At 32.9% G+C, this 17,500-nt stretch overlaps 1 protein-coding gene across 3 annotated transcripts in view; it reads right to left on the bottom strand.

The window, feature by feature from the left end:
* LOC136844471 (immunoglobulin superfamily member 10-like) overlaps window positions 1-17,500 on the bottom strand; it is an 809,371-nt gene that overhangs the window by 217 nt on the left and 791,654 nt on the right. For all 3 annotated transcript variants that reach the window (XM_067113741.1, XM_067113742.1, XM_067113743.1), the window contains 4 exons: window positions 13,595-13,722; window positions 7,109-7,192; window positions 1,340-1,424; window positions 1-659 (listed from right to left, as the gene is read on the bottom strand). The exon at window positions 1-659 is cut by the window's left edge and continues 217 nt beyond it. In XM_067113741.1, the coding sequence (XP_066969842.1) occupies window positions 391-659; window positions 1,340-1,424; window positions 7,109-7,192; window positions 13,595-13,722 (566 nt within the window). In that variant the 3' untranslated portion in view covers window positions 1-390. The remainder of the gene's footprint in view (window positions 660-1,339; window positions 1,425-7,108; window positions 7,193-13,594; window positions 13,723-17,500) is intronic.

Here is a 17,500-nt window from a genome sequence, read left to right as displayed (position 1 = left end):
GAGAGAGAGAGAGAGAGAGAGAGTTCAAAATATGGAAAACATAGAGCTTTTGGCTACTGTTAAAGAACTCAAATGAATATCCAAAATTAGTCAATTTGATTTCTTTATGAGAGAGAGAGAGAGAGAGAGAGAGAGAGAGAGAGAGAGAGAGAGAGAGAGATAGAGAGAATTTATCATAGCCGACAGCCGACACCTAGATTCTTCCACTTGAATAAGTACTTCTTAAATAATCAGGAGGTATTCGTAAGTGAGGACCACATCGGACACGCTAGAACTCCATCCCGTCTTTTCTTTCCCACGCAAGACCACAAGGCTGCAACACTCGATTCTGAACTTCATTCCCAGTACCAGAGAAACTCCGCTCAGGAGGACTTCGTCATCTGCAGCATCTCAAGTATTGCTTCCGCCGGTGACTTGCTGTACCCGGGAGGAAGGCCTGGCGCATTGAGATTCGAATCTGCGCCCGACTTGAGTCTTGCAGTTGAAGACGACCTGACCGTCGCTGTTACGGGCTGCATGAAGCTCGCTATTGCGGACGACGCTTAGAAGGAGAGAGCAGAAGTACGAGAAGAGGCAAGACAGAAGCGACGGAGTGATGAAAGGTGCCCACGGCCTAACAGTGCCTCCACCGTTTGTCTGCACAGCTTCCGGGGTCTCACCTACAGGGAAGAAAAAAGTTCGTTGGAAATGAAAACAGGAACAGGTGCTTAACAGTGAGCTATAGAAGCACTTCACTTTTTAAAAACGCCTCTTAATCAAGAAGCACTGCTATAATGTGAGCTATTAATTTTTCAAAACTTCAAGTAATCTTCTTTTATAATCTGATGGATATTTACATTTTATGCCAGATGCCTACGAAATGCTAGTAAACTTATAACTCTATCAGATCAACAGAAATTAAAAGAACGTATTCCTATTTCTAAAGCTATCTAGCATCTACTATGATGTGAAAGTAATTCATCTTTGTATTAGCCTGTGTTAAAGGTAATACTTTCAATAGTTCTTTGCTTTCCTAAAACATCAGTCCTTTCAACATTTATATCTTCAAGAGGGATCTAATTTTACTATATTTCTCAAATATAGTTTAGATTTCAATCCCAGTGAAGTAAGTACGGCAAAATGAGTTAAATTATGATAAAGGTAATTGAAATATTTAACCTCTTTCTCTAATATTCAACAGAAGACTATTTTTATTGAATCTACGAGGCTGTCCAACTTTTCTCCCTAAAATTACACTCAGGTGGCATCGCGTCCGCTATCAAGGCTACTTTCATTGTCTCTCAAATATGAAAAGCTCACAACATCTCTCAAACACAGAGCAGGGAGGCCAAAAACTTACCGTTCAGGACGTGAACCCTTAGGGAGGTGGCGGCTGTGTTGGATGGGGAGCAGGAGTAGTTGCCTGAGTCGGGTGGTTGAGCATTCTGAGTGAGAGATGAAGAAACATTGACAAAATTTTATATTTTTCGTTATAAAATACATTCAAATTGAAAAAAAAATTATAACTAAGAAAATTAGTTTATTATGATAAACAATATACTAGATATGTAAAATATTATGATATAAATATGTCTAAATAGTACAACATTGAAATTCGCATTATTTACATAATAATGATTAATCCGCCCACAGCCCCCCCCAAAAAAAACAAATAATGACGGGAAGAGGCAAGAGCGTGAAACTTCACTTGTAGTTATTTTTTGTTTTCAAAATACCAACAAAACTAATTTATTACCCTACAATACTAAAATTATATTTAGACATGCGTTTGTGAAAAAATTCTTAACATAAATTATTACTAAACTATTTCACTTACTAATCATAATCTTTGATATTCAAATATACACTGCTGAGATTTAGTTTACAAGTTTCATGGGATCTGTAAAATGAATATTTATCCCAAACGAAACAAACCTAACGTGTGTCATCTTTAATGAATTATTCTAAATTAGTTTCGTAAAAGAAACCTCGTTATGAAACCAGATCATATAGCGTTCTTGAACAATTGTTTTGTCACGATAGAGAGAGAGAGAGAGAGAGAGAGAGAGAGAGAGAGAGAGAGAGAGAGAGAGAGAGAGAGAGAGAGAGAGAGAATTTACAAAAGAATTCGCATGGCTACGGGAGCATGAATTGATTCCGTTAATATCATTGCGTCGTTATCTTCATTCTAAAGCCCTTTCCCGTCCAATTTCCATGAAGAAAAAAAAGTTGCAGTATAGAACGAGCACCAAAAATCCAATCAAGTCAAAAAACGATACAAAAAAAATTTTTTTTTTTTTTTTTAGTTCCTAACTCCTCAATTTTGGTTCCCTTACGTCGCGCTTATTGTTCATAGCGAAAAACTCCTCTTTCCGAGTATCGAAAGATAACTCGGTTTTGGCAAGGGACCCTTTTGGAAAGGAAAAATTCATATTTTGGAAAAATTCCTGCGTGAAAACGCGAATCTCCCATTTTTTCTGAATGAAAAAACTTTATATGAAAAATGTGTACTTTTCTTATTTTCAATATTTTGAGCAACGTCTATCACAGCACAGTCACTCTGACAGAGCATGATTTTGAGGAAATGGATATGAAAAATTTTGAACTGTCCACTTTTATAGAAAAAAAAAATAGCCTATACAGTAAAGTGAATCAGGACACTGCACTGACAGGAACATAGTTTAATAGTTTTTTTTATTATAATGCCCTAAGTCACTTACTCGGGTAACTCTCGGGCATCATTGTGACCTTCTGCCACACACACACACACACACGCCGGACCCACAAAGTCTGCTGAAAAAATTAGCAACGAATGTTTCAGTTCAGGAATAGGCATTGACCGTACGACCAACCTTTCTCTCTTATCCAGACTTGGGTCTGTCTAGATGGTGGTTGTGTTTTCTTGCCCCCGAAGACACCTCAGGTATAGAAATACACAATTTCTATACAAAATAATACATTTTTAGATTCAGAAGCACCGAGACAAAATGCCAAAACAGGAACATTCGCCGGCAATAACAAACAACTTCCGGAGAAACTTACAGAACAACGAGAGAGACATTATTCCATCTGAGGAAGCTGAAGACCGCCTTTTATATGTACACATCATGTCAGATAGTTTTCGAAATTATTATTTAATAACGTCCCAAGTCCCAAGTAACGACGTTACCCGTGCTGCATAAAATACGCATTTATATCTTTATATCTTTAGGGTTTCCCCCAACATAGAAATTCACTCAGGAAATATCCCTCTTGGAAATCTCGTAAAATTGATAATGCCACAACAACGCCATAAATAGGAGCAGAAATTCCGATAAAACATTTCTGACGGAATGTCACAGAAGAAGCCTTACCATAGCTGGTTTTATATATATATATATATATATATATATATATATATATATATATAAATAATATACATATATGTATATGCATTATATATATATACATATACATATATATATACACATATACATACAAATATATGAATTTTTGTACTTTTGCAGTTCCTGGTTGGGAGAGTCGGTAGAGTTATCGGCTATCCCTCTGCTAGGCCCGAGTTCGAGTCTCCGGCCGGCCAATGAAGAATTAGAGGAATTTATTTCTGGTAATAGAAATTCATTTCTCGGTATGATGTGGTTCGGATTCCACAAGAAGCTGTAGGTCCCGTTGCTAGGTAACCAATTGGTTCTTAGCCACGTAAAATAAATCTAATCCTTCGGGCCAGCCCTAGGAGAGCTGTTAATCAGCTCAGTGGTCTGGTTAAACTAAGGTATACTTAACTTTTTGTACTTTTGCACGCGTGACTTTTTTATATTCACGAATATTAAGCTAAAGAGAATTATAATCGATAAGTGCTTCTGTACCGGGCAAGATTTGAACCTGGGCCTTTGCTATAGGAGCAAAGATATATAAATAGATATTCCTTTTTGGTGCGCCCAGAGGAAATCATAATAGATAAGTGCATCTGCTCCAGCCAGGATTTGAATCTAGGTCTTTAGGTCCAAGTTCGAATCCTGGTAGGGGCAGGAGATTTACCAATATAGTTCCCTTCAGGTGTAAGTTATTCCTAAGGTATAATGAATTCGATGTTGAAAGGTATTTGAGGAATATGTTTGTAAATATATATATATATATATATATATATATATATATATATATATATATATATATATATATATATATATTATATATATATATATATATATATATATATATATATATATATATATATATATATATATATATCTATATACATATATACATATACTCGTATATATATATAGTAGGCAGGAGAAGGGCGCAGGAACACATACAGATCCAGTATATACAGACATTTATTTGTCTACGCGTTTCTTGACCCGTGGTCACATCATCAGGACATCATCTACAGTTATAAATTAAAAAGGGACATTCAGCATACATAGTTAAAAGTAAACATACACAAAACATAAAAAAAACTTAAAATAGAAAATCAGTTGAACTAAAACAATCACACTTCAATACATTTACACATTAAAGAACCAATAAAAGAAAACTTAAAATGTAAACTTAAAATGAACTTAATAAAAAACTGAACTTAATAAAAAGGAACTTAAAAATAAACTTAAAAGGGAGAGCAGAAGGCGCACCTCTCAGGATGAAAGAGGAAAACACACTAAAAGAAACAGCATAAAAACAGGAGGAGGAGGAGGAGGCGTACAAATACAAACAAACAATCGCATCATGCTATATATATATAAATATATATATTTATAGATATTTATATATATATATATATATATATATAAATATATATATATATATATATATATATATATATATATATATATATATATATTTATATATATTTATATATATATATATATATATATATATATATAATATATATATATATATATATATATATATATATATATATATATATATATATATATATATATATATATATATATATATATATATATATATATATATATATAAAAGAGAGAGAGAGAGAGAGAGAGAGAGAGAGTGATGCTGCCCCCTTCACAAGGGGTGGTTCCAGAGGGAAAAACACATAAGCGCCATTCCCTCATTCATATTTCAAGGATGGATGTACTTCCTTTGCAAAAACCATTCACATCAGTGACCGATTCATACGCCTACCCAGGGCGTCCATCGGTCCCTTCTCACATTAAATTTCTGGATAATTAAGACCGACCTACCTAGTTTTGTCTAGGCCTTTCTTTCCGTCCTACCTTCTAATGCTTCGGAATTGTGCACTATTTTCTCCACATATCTCCCTATTTCTCTTCCATTCTATTCAACGTTAACCACACATACTACACAAAAAGTTCATCAAAACAGCTCTCTATTTATGCATGCGCACATACATACCTTATATATATATACATATTTAAATATATATATATTATACTTTTATATATATATATATATATATATATATATATATATATATATATATATATATATATATATATATATATATATATATATATACTATATATATATATATATATATATATATATATATATATATATATATATATATATATATATATTATATATATATATACATATATATATATATATATATATATATATATATATATATATATATATAAAATATACAATTTTGCTATTTGATATGCTTCTTCCCATTGGCATGGATGGCTCCAAGAAGACTGTATCTGTAGGTTTTCTTTAAGTCCTTTCACTGACTGCCTGTTCCCGGTAGTATCAGTGCATAGCTGGATCGACTGGCGGCAGCTGACCGGACGCAAACAAGAGGTGACACCCTTTGTCAGCAACATGGAAAGAGATTTACTACCTCACGCCTCTTCATTGCTCGCTGGGAAAAACTACAGTCGAAAACCACCAGGTAATAAAACACTGCTTAGGTCAACAAAAGCAAAGAGTTCACGGTTAATGTGTCACATCACATTGGTGTGTATGTGTTTGTGTGCGTATTTGCGATGTGTGTAAATCTTCATTTTGTCGGAGGGTAGCACACAGTGCCACATTCTTTCTTCACTTGCCTTTCGAAGATTCTTAAGTCTTCTTCATATACTTGCACAGACTACTCATTAGCAGTATGGGGTTACCTTTATAATTACTGCACAATTCACTAACCTTCTACACATTCTAGAGATTCTTGTCTTTTATAGATCTTTTGTTTCAACACCTGTGCAGCAATGTCAGTCAATAACTTCTTTATATTACACTCCTCATTCCTCCCACGAATTCCTAGTTATACACCATTTTCTCCATCCACTCACTCTCCTATTCCCACAACATGACCGTACCACTTTAATGTACTGTGGTCCATTTTATCACCTGTCTATTTATAATTACCCTAAGGTAACCAATATTTCCACATCATATCCCTCAACCTATCACCACCATCCAACGCTCCTTTACGATACTATGTAACTGTACAAACAATTAATCTCAACAACCTCTACCTTACAGCCTCTAAACTTAACAACTGTACTTCACATTTATAAACGAGTACTTGGCTCAACAATCTCTTAATTTATTACAACTGTTGCCCCGACTGATGCTTCTGTCTCACGCTTTTTTATTTTATTTATTTATTTATTTATTTTTTTTTTGCAAAGCACCGCTAACTTTCTTGCCCTATCTACTCTATAATTCACCAAAACTCTCATCCATTTATGATTCTGCCTGTTTTCCTGACAATTATAACCTCTCATTACTAAATTGGTGTGTTTGTAGCTTTCTCAGAGGTGAGGTACCATCTTCCCTTTCTTCCTTGTACTCTGTGTATGTGTATATATATATATATATATATATATATATATATATATATATATATATATATATATATATATATATATATATATATATATATATATATATGCAGTATATATATGTATATAGATAAATATATATATATATATATATATATATATATATATATATAATATATATATATATATATATATATATATATATATATATATATATATATATATATATATATATATATATATCTTGTATCTTCAAACTTTCACGTAACTAACTAAGGTTCCCTATAAAAAATAATGCGCGAAAAAGCAAAAAAAAAAAAAACCAACACCCACAAATATAAATTAATCCTCACCTGAATAAGAAGGTATCCGGTCGTGGAGTTGCTTCTCTCGGTGACACTGGTGATGCCCCCTCTGGGAGAGTCATAGGTGATCACCTGTTGGGTCAGAATGATGGAAATATATATAAAAAGACTTTTAGAAAGCATTCTACGTTTCTACGTTATTATTGTTATATTTTGTTGTTGCCACGCTACTATTGTTATATATTTTTGTTCTATGCTGCTACTGATATATATTGTTGTTTGTACCCTACTGTTGATATATATTGTTGTTGCTACGCTACTGCTTTGTTAAATATTGTTGTTGCTACGCAACTACTGTTGTATATTGTTGTCGCTCGTTACTACTGTTATATATTGTTGCTGCTACACTACTATCGTTATGTATTGTTTTCCCCAGCTTCATTTCTTTTCAGACGTTATTTCTTTGTGCTTTCCTCTAGTTCTTTTTCTTGTTTTCAGATTTTCTCACAATAGGGATGTAAAATATGTTCTGAAATAGTGATAAAATACTCATGATTCTCAGCATTTTTCCTCGCAAATTACTTTCTACCCTGCTGAGATCAAAAAAGAATATTCAAAATACCCCTTCAAAAGCCTCTCCAATTTCTAATATTGCTATACACAGCTGTCATCGGGTTGTTTATCATTCAGATATTCTTCTTTTTTATTTTCTTATAAGAAACAGAAAGGTTGAAAAAGTCCCGAGTGATTGATGTATCCATATTACGAAATGTTTTTATCAACTCCGTTGCTGCCTCGGGATACTTTTCTTCTTCTTGTTTCTAAAGAGATTATTAAAGATTTCTCAAGTAGTATGTACTGTACTGCTACCGAAAACTTTGAATAATATTCAACAAATTGCAGCCTTTAAAACATAACTGTTACAAGTTCCATTGTGATACAGTTGAGAGGCGTTTATGTTACTTATTACTTGGTTAATTTGTTTAATTCTATTTATTTTCTACCTATGTAGATTACAAGATCCTCACTGTTTATTTATTTTTCTATAAATGGTATGATACTGAGTGAATATTACTTAGCATGTTAATGGTGGTTTTAGTTTGTTACTGAAGAGTGTACGCACATACCACAAAATCAATATAATAAAAAAAGAGGACGAAGAATTACCAATTAGAATATTTTTTCTAAATAAGGAATAATTTTTTTAACATATGTTCATGCTTCGGAAGGTTTTTGTACATTTTTCCTTCATACGAATTAAGTGATATCTTCTATTTGCCTTGACGATCCATATTTTCTGAATTGCTCTTAAAGTTCGAGTGTCTCAGCCCTCGCTTTGTTCTTTATTAGGCTTGAATCAAAGGCTATCTGTCAGACCAGCGACTTGCCATAAGATCTCTGGATCCACTCTTTCTCAGTCTCTACTTGGCTAGCTACTCTCATTTCTACAGGTACCATTTTGGCAAGTGTTCAACAGGAAATCTATAATCAGTTTGACTTATTTTTCTTTACAAAAGGCTCTGGACATCTCTTTTTACTTCCGATTTCCCGGAAACTTAAAACCTCTGTTCATCAAGAAACAGCCTATTGATTCCCTTCCGGGCAAGCCTCTCTCTTTTCCATATTCCATACCTTTCTTTTATATATCGAGCCCGAGAGAGAGAGAGAGAGAGAGAGAGAGAGAGAGAGAGAGAGAGAGAGAGAGAGAGAGAGAGAGAGAGAGGGGTTAACGACCTGCGAAAATAAACACTAGATTGAGCGAAGGAACAAATTTTTTTGAAAAAGGAGCTACCATAAATCCGGCGACCATTGCTGATTGCCCAATTATTCGTGGTTCCCGTTGCAGTTTTAAAAGGAGGAGGAAACAGCTCCTGCACCTACCCCGGGGTAAAACGAGCTTCACCTTCGAGGAGAAAGAAAAAAACTGCGGCAATGCCATCTATAAAAGACCTGGAGAACAAGTGAGAGGAAGTTAAGAGAGAAATAGGGATATTACTTCTTATTTTTATACATGCTTGGATGAGAGAGAGAGAGAGAGAGAGAGAGAGAGAGAGAGAGAGAGAGAGAGAGAGAGAGAGAGAGAGATGATTCACATGATTTCACGACTTCTGTCTCTGTAAATGTACACGCAAAAATTTTTTGGATATCATTTAGTTACTTCGAGGCAAACATAGGTGTATAATTTATAAGTTTTGTTATTAGCCTATGCATATATGTATGTGTACAAAAGATTATTAATACACTATACACACACACACGAATATATATATATATATATATATATATATATAAATATAAATATAAATGTAAATATATAAAATATATATATATATATATATATATATATATATATATATATATATATATATATATATATATATATATATATATATATATATATATACTGTATATATTCCATACGGAGAGAGAGAGAGAGACAGACAGAGAGAGAAATGTTCTGTCAACAACGCTCATATAACGGCACACAGAGACAGCGCAGACCAATTCGCGAAATGGGAACAGGCGCCATGCCAAAAAAAAAAAAAAAGGGGGAAAAAGAACCAAACAAAAGACAAAAATAAAACGAAAGAAAAAGTAATAACGAGAAGATAAGAGCTAACAGATAGCAGACAACGACGTACTCAGGGATTTTGCGAGAAACTGAATCTTAAAAATTGTTTTCCCAATAAAAAAGAAATTATTAGACCGACACGTTTCGGAAAAATTGCTGGTCGCATCGAAGTGCGAAATAAAGCTTCAAGTAAAGAGAAAACAGAGGAAAGTAGAAAATTAAAAGGGGGGGAATAGGAGATGGAAAATTAAAAAAGAAAACTCTACAGTTCTCACGGGATGTTATTGTGTTCTTCATCTTATGTTATAGGTCCCGAAGGCTCCTCTGTGCCCCAGAGAAATTCTTGCACGAGCTTTTTAAAAGGTTCTGCGCCTAGTAATATGTTGATACCTGCAATAGTTTTTCTTTATTTTTCTCCTCTTTCCTTGGATTTTCGATCAAAATGAGAAATTTTGCAATATGGAATACAGACATAATGACAACTTGACTATATATGAAACCAAAGATTATAAACAAAATAATCATTGAAACATCCATATACAGTATACACACGCGAGCACACATACACAATATGTATGTATGTATGTATGTATGTGTAGATATATATATATATATACATATATATATATATATATATATATATATATATATATATATATAAATGATTATTTATATATAAATATATATATTATATATATTTCTATATATATAAATATATGTAAATATATATATATATATATATATATATATATATATATATATATATATATATATATCATATATATACAAAATATATATATATATATATATATATATATATATATATATATATATATATATATATACAGTATATATATACATATACACACACACACACACACACACATATATATATATATATATATATATATATATATATATATATATATATATATATATATATATATATATATATATATATATATATATATATATATATATATATATAAACAGACACACGTGTGTGCGTGTGTGTATGTGTGTGTGTGTAGCACAGATACCAATGGACAAAAGCCTCGCATGATTTAAATTTGATAATACTGCTGAAATTAATGAAATAGTAATGTATTCAAGACATGAGATTGTTTTTCATCCTCCTTATACCATTGGGCGGGTATGACTCTCAAGTGGAGCATTAAAACGGATGAAATTATTCACTAACGCAAGTCGATCAAAAGCCTCGGGTCAAAAAACAGGGGAAAAAGGAATTATCATCTTAATAGGATATATTACCATGATGTCTAATATTTATTGGAGAGAGAGAGAGAGAGAGAGAGAGAGAGAGAGAGAGAGAGAGAGAGAGAGAGAGAGAGTTCTTGTCAAGAGATAAAAGTCACCGATGATGAGGCTTATTTTGATAAAAAGTGAATCTCTTGCTTGTTAGAGTGAGTTGACTGGCAATGAAATTGGGCCCCTTGTTCAGAAGAATGAATTCTTCGGTCGTAAACTCTGATGATGAAACTCATTAGATATAACGCGCTTGTAACGAGACCTGTTCATGAAATTTACCACTTTTATTATGTCCCTCTGCTCTTTATTCATGAGACGGAAGTTGTCGAGGCCCAAACAGACCTAGATTAAAACGGGAGACCGACCCTTATCTCGTGAAACTAAGCTTCCTAGTGAGGCCGTGCTCCTGTTTTTAAGCTTGAGCTCCAGTTGGTGAAGCTATGCTCCTGTTTTTAAGCTTGAGCTCTTGTATATGAGAAACTAAGCTTTTTGCAGGAGATATTAATCTATCTGAAGGTGAGACTGAGTTAGTTGCTCGAAAGACCGAGGTCCTTGCTTTTGATATGGGAGCGCTTCGCAGAGCTAAATGTCGTCTGGTATGCCTCCTGTTCGCCTGCTACTTCAGTGGCCGGCGGTTCAAATTCCGTAAGGAGGAGGCTACTATTAAGATCTATTATCAGGCGATATTGCTCGCTTTTAATGTGTACATCAGTCGAACAACTGATTTCACTTTACGAATAGAATAATGAATTCTGATAAGTGGCAGCACGGACTTCTCCCCTGGGAGAAACCAAATTTTGTAACGGTGTAGCCCTTTATTTTATATTCTTAAGGACACTCATCATTCAGCATTCTATAGCAAAATGGAAAATATGAAAATATGACCCTTTCAATGAACACTGTAGTTTCAGCTTACAGGTCAAAAGACACCGGCAACATTTTAGAACCAAGTGAAAAATGAAAGACCAATCGCACTATTTCCCAATCTCTGGTAAGAGAGGCACCAAACCCAGGCTATTTCCCGTGCCGTAAGGATAAAAGAAATTTCTGCACGTATTCGAACGATGGTGATAGAATATCTTACTATACAATTTGACCCCTGACCTTCTGTGCTTTGAAATGATCGGGGTTATGAAAATGTCAAAGGTTAAAAGTGATAACTCAGCAATATTCGAATAAAAATGATATTAGTTTGTGAAGAATAACCTACGAGAAATGGACCGGTGACGTTACTGATTGTGAAAGAAACATTATTAATTCTCTTAAAATTATTGGTGACTTTATAAATAGTGAAAAATCATTAGAGTTAAAAGTTGGCTGATGACACTAATGAAAGTGAGAAATGATTCATTATTACTTGAGATATTCTTGGTAACATATTTCATTGCACAACTGACCATTTTACTTTGAAATATACTGGAGAATAAATTCACAAGGGAAACGGTTGGTGAACAAAGAAGGTTACGTAACTCTCTATTTAAAAAAAAATATGGAAATAATTATTTTTCAAGTGACTCTGAAAGTAAAAGTTAAATAAAAACGTACATGATATTTTTAAATCCAATAAAAAAGAAGAATACTTTTAAATGAATTTCATAAATGTTTAAATGTTCCACCATAAATGTAAGTATTACCACATAAGTTTCTCACAGTTATACTATATATATATATATATATATATATATATATATATATATATATATATATATATATATATATATATATATATATATATATATATGATGTACAGTATATATGTGTGTGCATATATACATATACATATTAAATATTATAGTATATATATATATATATATATATATATATATATATATATATATATATATATATATATATATATATATATATATATATATATATATATATATATATATTGTGTTTGTGTATACATATATAAATATTTTTTCAATTATACAATGAGCGTATTTAGAAAGTATTGAAACTCTGAGTCCCAGGTATTTTTTTGGGATGCGGTTGCTGGCTTCATGACTTTTCCTCACCCAAGGTACAATCGGCTAACTACCGGGTACTTAATTCACTGCTCAAGTTAGAATAGGAATAATGGATTTTTCGAAGCACGGACCCAAGAACTTGACTTTGACATATTCATGTGCGATACAAAGTTGGAGCTATTAAGCCACGGAAGTGTGTGTGTGTACGTAAGCGCATGCCTGGTCGTATGTGTTTATGTACATACACACACACACGTGTATATATATATATATATATATATATATATATATATATATATATATATATATATATATATATATATATATATATATATAATTATATATATATATAAATATATATATGTATAGTATACACACATATATATATATAAATAATATATATATATATATATATATATATATATATATATATATATATATATATATAATTTATATAGAGGTTTGGTTTATATGCATAATTTTGAAAGATGAGACCGACTAAGCGAAATAGCTTCAATGAGCCCCTACCCCGGAGAAAGAAGATATAAAATGAAAACTAAAGTACCCATTTGCAACCTGAAAATTCACAAGGGATCAATTTTGTAGCAGAGGAAAAGAATATAAAACCACACAAAAACATTAAAAGGAAACTCTTTCTTTGCCTCGCACAAAACCGAGTCCAAACCAGAAACCGAAGAAAAGAAAGGAGTCTTCCGCACTTACTTTTCCATTGTGATACCAGTAGATATAAGTCGGAGGCTCGGGACTGTGCGCAATGATGCAGGTGAGATTGATCGTGGATCCTTTATCCACGTGCATATCAGGGGACCCGATGATTTCGGCGTGGGGAGCTGATCGGCCCGGGATGGAAAGAAAAGAAGACAGCTTTAGTCTTATTTACGGGGCTGGAGGGACGCCAGAGAAAAACCTTAGGAATGTCTGCAAGAAAAGAGGTTCTCTTTAAGTGATTTTTTACGCTCCTTCTCATGTGCCGATAACCTGGGAATGTTTTCACAGGAAAACTCCTGGAAAAAATGATTATTCTATATTGCATTAAGATCCTATAGATTTAAATAAGCAGAGATTTCAATATATCATATAAAAACAAGAGAAATAATACAGAATACCTGCATAGAAAAATTGACATCAAAATTTCTACAGCGATTTACAAAATATTTTGAGAAAGGTTTACCATAATTGATATCTGAAAGGAAAAATAACATTAAATATTGTACTCTGCGTAATACTTATATACGTAAAGGCTGTAAAAATAATTGCTATGAATGTGAAAATGTTTATATACATTAAACAAAGGAAGAAGGTTATATCTATTAGTGGCCCGAACCGTGCCTGGAAGGGACGAGGACACTACCCGGAAAATAATGCTCTTCTCCACCTCTTTTGATATATTTACATGGGTATTTTTATATTAAAAAACATACATACATACATACATACATACATACACACAGGGATCGCACTGCGAAGGTTTGTGGTTCTATCTAAGCTGAGCGCCAGCTAGTAAACCTTTTTTTGAATTGATATTAGCTTCAGCAGGGGTCAAGAAAAAGGCATGGATCTAACAAACTTCATTGTTATCCATAAGATTTACTGAGGAGGAGAAGGATCTAACTTCCTTGCATATATATATATATATATATATATATATATATATATATATATATATATATATATATATATATATATATATATATATATATACATACATATGTATATATATATATACATATATATGTATATATACATATATATACATATATATATATATATGTATATATATACATTTATATAAAATATATATGATATATATAAGTGCATATATATACATATACAAAAACACAAACAAACAGCACAGGAAGGCTTTGCATTTCCAAAGCCCATGGTTCGAGCCCAGCATACAGCCCAACAATAAACACACACACACACACATATATATATACTATATATATATATATATATATATATATATATATATATATATATATATATATATATATATATATATATATATATATATATATATATATATATTATATATATATATGTGTGTGTGTGCACACAAATGGGTTTGAATTAGAATAACAGTATCATGATTAACGGAATAGAAGGTATACAAAAGCTTCAAAGCATGAATGAACGATTGAATCATGAAATACATACTAAAAACACAAGGATTGGTAAGCATTCAACCACTGAGCGCCCAAGACAGTGAAAAGAGGGAGCAGGAGTGGTTGGACAGCAAAATAAAGAGATCCAGAAAATAAGTGCGATGAAGGACAAGGATTTAAACGTGGAACTAGGGTGGGCAACAAGATGGAAAAAAGGAAGTAGGAATGGAATCAAGAAAAAGCTTATAAAGTTGATGGAGCTAGGGGCCGCAAGGACGATGTAAACACCTTTAAGTCATGCCTACAGTGCACCACGTGAGGTCCACTGAATGCACTCTCCCATACGGGGTTATAAACATGAGCACGTGCGTCTGCATGAATTACACGGACAACGCTTTTAGTGGGGATTAGGAATCGCACGCTTGCTTATACACTCATTAATAAGTGCATAAGCCTTTCTGTATAAATGCATGTAGGTATGTGCTGGAATATCGATGGACTAGAATAAATTTGAATATCTGTGCCCTTGCAGTTTTAAGTTTTACTTTCTGTAAAAGAAAACTATTGAGATGGCTTTGCCCGTCGGTCCGCTCTTTTCTGTCCGCCCTCAGATCTTAAAAACTACTGAGGCTTGAGGGCTGCAAATTGGTATGTTGATCATCCACCCTCCAATCATCAAACGCACCAAAGTGGAGCCCTCTAGCCTCAGAGTTTTTATTTGATTTAAGGTTAAAGTTAGCCATGATCGTGTGTCTGGCAACGTTATAGGACATGCCACCAATGGGCCGTGGCTAAAAGTTTCATGGGCCGCGGCTCATACAGCATTATACGCTGTACAGAAAACTCCACTGTGCCGACGAAACTTCGGCACATTTTTTACTTGTTTTATTGCTGTTAACAATCACTTTGACAAGATTTATTTGTCTATGAGATTCGTTTCCTCAATTTTCAAAGTATCCTTGGTTGCAACAGCCAGATACTATAGTGATGACAAGTTCACGCTCTTCAATGATTATAACAACGAAATGAGTCTCTGGATAAGTTTAGAACAATCTCTAATTATATATCAGTGCGACGTGCTACTATAACGTTAAAACCTTTAGCTCCTATTGAATATTCATGAGATCTCATTTTCCTTCTCATTTTTAATGAATCTTTTCTACTTGGCTGCTTTCTCTGTTCTGAAGAGCTAAGAACCTCCCTGAGAGAGAGAGAGAGAGAGAGAGAGAGAGAGAGAGAGAGAGAGAGAGAGAGAGAGAATTCATTACGTAATGACACATATGATCTTGAATAAAGGAGAGGTTTGAGTACTTTCACACCCTTCAGGATATTATTCTGAGAAACAGATAATTGAGGTGGTCAACCCGGTAACATTAGAGTCCATTCACCGAAAGTAAATGAACAAAATGTTTGTGTCAAGACCTAAAAAAAAACAAGTAAAAAATACGCTGAAGTTTCTTCGGCGCAGTCGAGTTTTCTGTACAGCGTAATAATGCTGTATGAAACTCTCAGCCACGGCCTGGTGGTGGCCCGTGTTGCTGGCAATATAGCGGTGCCAGATGCCCGAGCATGGCTAACTTTAACCTTAAATAAAATAAAAACTACTGAGGCTAGAGGACTGCAATTTGGTATGATTGATGACTGGAGGATGGATGATCAACATACTAATTTGCAGCCCTCTAGCCTCAGTAGTTTTTAAGATCTGAGGGCGGACAGAAAAAGTGCAGACGGACAGACAAATAGCCACCTCAATAGTTTTATTTTACAGAAAACTAAAAAGTCCATAAAAAGAAACTAGAAAACCGATTCCTAAGAATAAGTGCAAAGAGAAAGCACCCCAAACCTTAATTGTTTTCTTGAAGTCAAGAAAACCCCTTTAGCTGCTCGGAGAAATTGCCGCAGTGAGATCTCTTCAGAGTCAGAAGGAACAGATTTTCCGGGAAAATGCAATTATGACACGGAAAGAAAATGAAGGCAATTGCAAATTAAAGTTAAAATTAAGTTTTGAACTTTCATCTGAGACGCTCAGCAGTATATACTCAAGTAATATTGCGTATTATATATATATATATATATATATATATATATATATATATATATATATATATATATATATATATATATATATATATATATACTGTATATATATACATATATATATATGCATGTATACTCGTATATGTATGTGTACGCCCGTGTCTGTCTGTGTATGTGTATTTTTCAACATTAAACGTTACCTCTAGTAAGGCGTGGTCTTAAAAGAATAAAATAAAACTATTGTAATCGTCAGATTCATAATTTAACTATTGAATTGTGGATGAACCAACTGTGCAGCAAAACTTCCACAAAACTGGCTGATCCATATACTTATAGTGAGAGGTTATATAGAGAGAGCTTATCAGCAACGTGTTTTTAATATATTTGTTCTCTTCTCCCGACTTAAAAATTATTATTATTATTATTATTATTATTATTATTATTATTATTATTATTATTATTA

Source organism: Macrobrachium rosenbergii, chromosome 12 (assembly GCF_040412425.1).
Source record: "Macrobrachium rosenbergii isolate ZJJX-2024 chromosome 12, ASM4041242v1, whole genome shotgun sequence".
Taxonomy (NCBI): domain Eukaryota; kingdom Metazoa; phylum Arthropoda; class Malacostraca; order Decapoda; family Palaemonidae; genus Macrobrachium; species Macrobrachium rosenbergii.
Note: the sequence above shows the minus strand (reverse complement) of the source record. Positions and strands in the feature narration are given on the sequence as shown.